At 35.5% G+C, this 3981-nt stretch overlaps 1 protein-coding gene across 1 annotated transcript; it reads left to right on the top strand.

The window, feature by feature from the left end:
- The first annotated feature begins 600 nt into the window (after positions 1-600).
- Positions 601-3389, top strand: LOC120259355 (F-box protein At2g32560-like). Its single transcript, XM_039266943.1, has 5 exons — positions 601-1592; positions 1687-1766; positions 1839-2017; positions 2091-2165; positions 2913-3389. Exons 1-5 carry the CDS (start codon positions 1008-1010, stop codon positions 3098-3100), a joined length of 1107 nt encoding a protein of 368 aa, XP_039122877.1. The 5' UTR covers positions 601-1007; the 3' UTR covers positions 3101-3389.
- The last annotated feature ends 592 nt before the right edge of the window (positions 3390-3981 follow it).

Genomic DNA, 3981 nt, shown 5'->3' on the forward strand with positions numbered 1-3981 from the left:
ATATCAAATTTACATTTATTATTTAAAAAAAATTTTAAAAATCGAGTGATCCAAGAAAAAACTAAAAATTCCTTTATTTAACAATTTTTTTTTTACTGAATTTTCTCTCTCTTCCAATAAATTTTCTCCTTTAAATTTTTACAAATTAATCATATCAAATTATTAGACTTTCTAAAAATAAACTTTCTTTCCTTTTCTTTTGCTATTAAGGAACATGATTTTTGGTGGAAATACATTATTTAGTATTGACTAATTTTCCCCCCTAAAATAGATAAATAAATTTACTAAATCAAATCCCATTTCCAAATAATACTTAGAACAATCATTTCCTTAAGAACAAGAGGAAAATAGCAAACTAAAACCAAAATAGACATTTATCCACCATATACATCTTTATGGTTGCCAAATTTATCTCCAATAAATTGAAGGATTTTGTAAGAAGAAAAAACACCACAAAGTGTGTGTCTTCCATTGGCCCTTCCCTCCTTAAATTCCTCCCAACCTTCAAACAAATAATACTCAAAAACCAAACCAAAAACAAAATCAAAATCACATCTTTGTCTCAACCACAAACAAATATAAATATATATATATATACACAGACCATCTTCTTCAAAGTAGAAAAAAAAAGGGAAAAAAAAAGAGGGAGAGAGAGAGGGATTGAAGGTATTGGTGTTGAGGATTTGGTAGGTTGTGGTGAAGATTTGGATGAACTGGAGAGGACCCCACTGCCTCTCCATCTCCATCTTCACCACACTCTCAATCCTATTCTCCTTCTCCAAGATCTCCATCTCTCCCTTTCCTTTCATTAATCCCATCTTCTCCCATTTTTCCCCAATTTTTTGTCCTTGTTTTGATTTGGTTTGTGACAAGCTGTAAAAAAGTTTCAATCTTTTCTTCTCTGATTGAAGAAAGTTATAATTTTGATTCTTGTTCTGGTTGAAAGTTGCGAGCTTTTTATACTTTTGGTGGGTGTTTCTCTTTGTTGGCTTAATGCACAACTTGCGATGTTCTTCCTGCTCTTATCTTCTCTTCCTTTCATCTTCCTCCTTTCCAAGTCCCTCCCTTTGAAGCAGACACACTGGCTTGATCTTGTCCCAAGTCTGAATCTTTCCATCAAGATGTCAAGCAAGAGGAGGAGTCAAAGTGAAGGGGAGAATGAGGGAGAGAATGATATGTTTCCTTCTGTTCTGGATTTGCCAGAGCTGGCTCTGGACATGGTCCTTGGCAAGCTTTCTCCTGCTGGGCTTTCAAGCATGTCCTGTGTTTGCAAATCTTTGAGGGAGACTTGCAGGAGTGATCATATGTGGGAGAAGCACATGAAAGCAAAATGGGGGAGATTAATTGGCAAGGCTGCTCAAAGACAGTGGGACTTGTGTATGGCCTTGAGGAATCAATCTTTGTGCAAGGCTAAAGGCAAAGGTTTCTTTGCCCGTCTCTCTTGTGTTTTGCCTCTTCATTGGATTAAGTCTAGGATTGATGGTGGTGCCAAATCAAAAGGTGTTTTCTTCCCTGATGTTTCCATTATGTCCTGGTATCTCTCTCTTGAAAATGGCAAGTTCTGGTTCCCTGCTCAGGTTTACAACAGAGAGGTATGTATATATCTATTTATCTATCTGTCAATTCTTCGATGTTTTCATTCATTTGTATGCTTGTAAGATTGAATTTTCATCATATCTTTTGTAGCATGGGCATGTTGGATTCATGTTGTCTTGCTATGATGCTGAAGTCAGTTATGATTGTCATACTGATACCTTTCGCGCAAGGTATATTGCATATTTGTTACTGTAAGTATCTAAGTGTCATGTATTATATATGTGATTGGTGTATGCATTTAGGTACCCTCCACATGGCCGGAGAACGGTTGTGATTGAAGAGGGAGTGCAATGGGAGAGACTGAGAGCATCACCTGTTGAAACTTCTGCACATGAGCTTCATATTTCTGATTGTTTGCATGAATTACTGCCCGGTGATCATATTGAGATTCAGTGGAGAAGGAACAAAGAATTCCCATATGGTATGTCGTGTGTTAGTTCCTGTATGGCATTTGTATTGTCACATTCATTTAATTGTGAGTTTTGGTTTCACAGGATGGTGGTATGGAGTTGTTGGTCACTTGGAGTCTTGCGACGGTAGTGAGTACCATTGCCGATGTCATAACAGTGGTAAAGCTACAAATGAGTAGAAATTTAATATTGAGTAATTTGGCATGTCTTTGTTCTGATAACCAAAGATGTAAATTTCGTAAGTCATTGAACTACTTGTAGAAGACGTTGTAAGAATTCTGATTTGTTTACTAAATAGTAGAAAGTTAACGGTTGGCAAAAAAACTCGAACACTTGAATCTACATGAGTATAAAGTTAACAACTGGGTTAACATGTCCTTGTTCTGGTAACCAAAGATGTAAATGTCGTAAATCATTGAAGTAATTCTAAAAGATGTTACAAGGATTCTGTTTCTTCACTAAATAGTAGAAAGTTAAAGGTTGGCAGGAAAGTCGAACATTTGAATCTACACAAGCAGAAAGTTAACAGCCGGGTAATTTATCATACCCTCTTTTGTAAATCATTTTATTTGTAGAAGATGTTATAATAATTCTGTTTTCATTTACTAAATAGTAGAAAGTTAACACTTGGCAAGAAACTCAAACACATAAATCTACATATGAGTAGAAAGTTAACAATCAGTAATTAAATATATCCTTGTTCTGATGGCCAAAGATGCAAATGCTGCAAACAGTTGAAGTACATGTAGAAGATATTATAATTCGATCTCATCTCATTTACCAAGTATAAAGCCGATTATTTTGTGTATGTGTGCCCCCGTGAATTGAATGTATTGTTGGTTATGTGGAAAATTGTAGATTGATACTTAATTGTGCAGCTTAAAACATTCCTTGTCTTGTTTGCAGATACTATCATGTTAGAGTTTAATCAATACACACCTGGTTCAAGATGGAGACGAGCAGCTGTAAATCGGAAAAATCATCGTGAAGAAGGGAATGAGACTGACGGATTTTACGGAGGGATTCGAAAACTCAAAAGCAAGGATGAAATCAATATGTGGAAGCAGCTGTGGCCAACTGATAACCTGGAATAAGTGTTGATCAGTGAATCCTTGTCGTCTTGAATCTATTTGTTGTAAATTCACTATTCTCTTGCTAAATCGATTCTGCATGAGATAACAAGATAAAAAGGAAAAAAAAGGAACAATTTTTATTCGAGTCCGCATGGATACCATGCTCTTTTTGTCTTCCGGTCATGAGGTTCCAGGTTTTATGCAGATTCTCGCGGCTGTAGTTTTAGAATGAAAACATTTCTATGTAAATTACTTCTTGTAGGTACAATGCTTGATGTGTTAATCTAGTATTCTCATCGGCGAATTATAATCGTGTTCTTGTTTTACAATTGATTATTTCTTTACTGATAAAATTTTTGATCGATGATGAATTGTTGCAGTTGCAAAATAGTTGTTTTTATTGCATCGGTAACAGTAATTCTGGCTGCTCTAATTTTTGCATGAAATCAGCATCAGTTTGTGAGCTAAATTGATTTGGATATGTGTGATTGTATTTGCTATTTCTTCAAGATGCAGCAAAAGTTGATGAACAGAAAAATTCTGCAGACTAGTTTCTATCGCTATTGCTTCGCTTGGTAAGATTTCTGTTTAATAATAACAATTAAATTATGCTTCATTGAAATCAAATTTGTGTCCATTATTCAACCATTCATGGAAAAAACCAAACACCACAAGTGAATAAAAGTAAAAAAAGATTTAGTGAGCTTGTTAAAGTTGATATAGAAAAGACCTTTGATACCATTGAGTGGTTTGTTGTTCTTGCAATTCTCCGGAGAATGTCTTTCCCCGAGATTTGGATTAAATGGATTCATGCCTCTCTCTTTCCTCGGCTTCCTTCTCCCTTCTCATCAATGGCAATCACTCATCCTGGTTTTTTGGTAGTCGAAGAGTCAGGCAGGGAG

Source organism: Dioscorea cayenensis, chromosome 4 (assembly GCF_009730915.1).
Source record: "Dioscorea cayenensis subsp. rotundata cultivar TDr96_F1 chromosome 4, TDr96_F1_v2_PseudoChromosome.rev07_lg8_w22 25.fasta, whole genome shotgun sequence".
NCBI lineage: Eukaryota > Viridiplantae > Streptophyta > Magnoliopsida > Dioscoreales > Dioscoreaceae > Dioscorea > Dioscorea cayenensis.

What these genes read in the sequence shown, in the direction of transcription:
- LOC120259355 (XM_039266943.1), top strand. Translation starts at nt 1,008, where the DNA reads ATGTTCTTCCTGCTCTTATCTTCTCTTCCTTTCATCTTCCTCCTTTCC. An exon ending in CTCAGGTTTACAACAGAGAG is followed by an intron (nt 1,593 to 1,686) that starts GTATGTATATAT and finishes TATCTTTTGTAG; the next exon opens with CATGGGCATGTTGGATTCAT. An exon ending in TTGCCGATGTCATAACAGTG is followed by an intron (nt 2,166 to 2,912) that starts GTAAAGCTACAA and finishes TCTTGTTTGCAG; the next exon opens with ATACTATCATGTTAGAGTTT.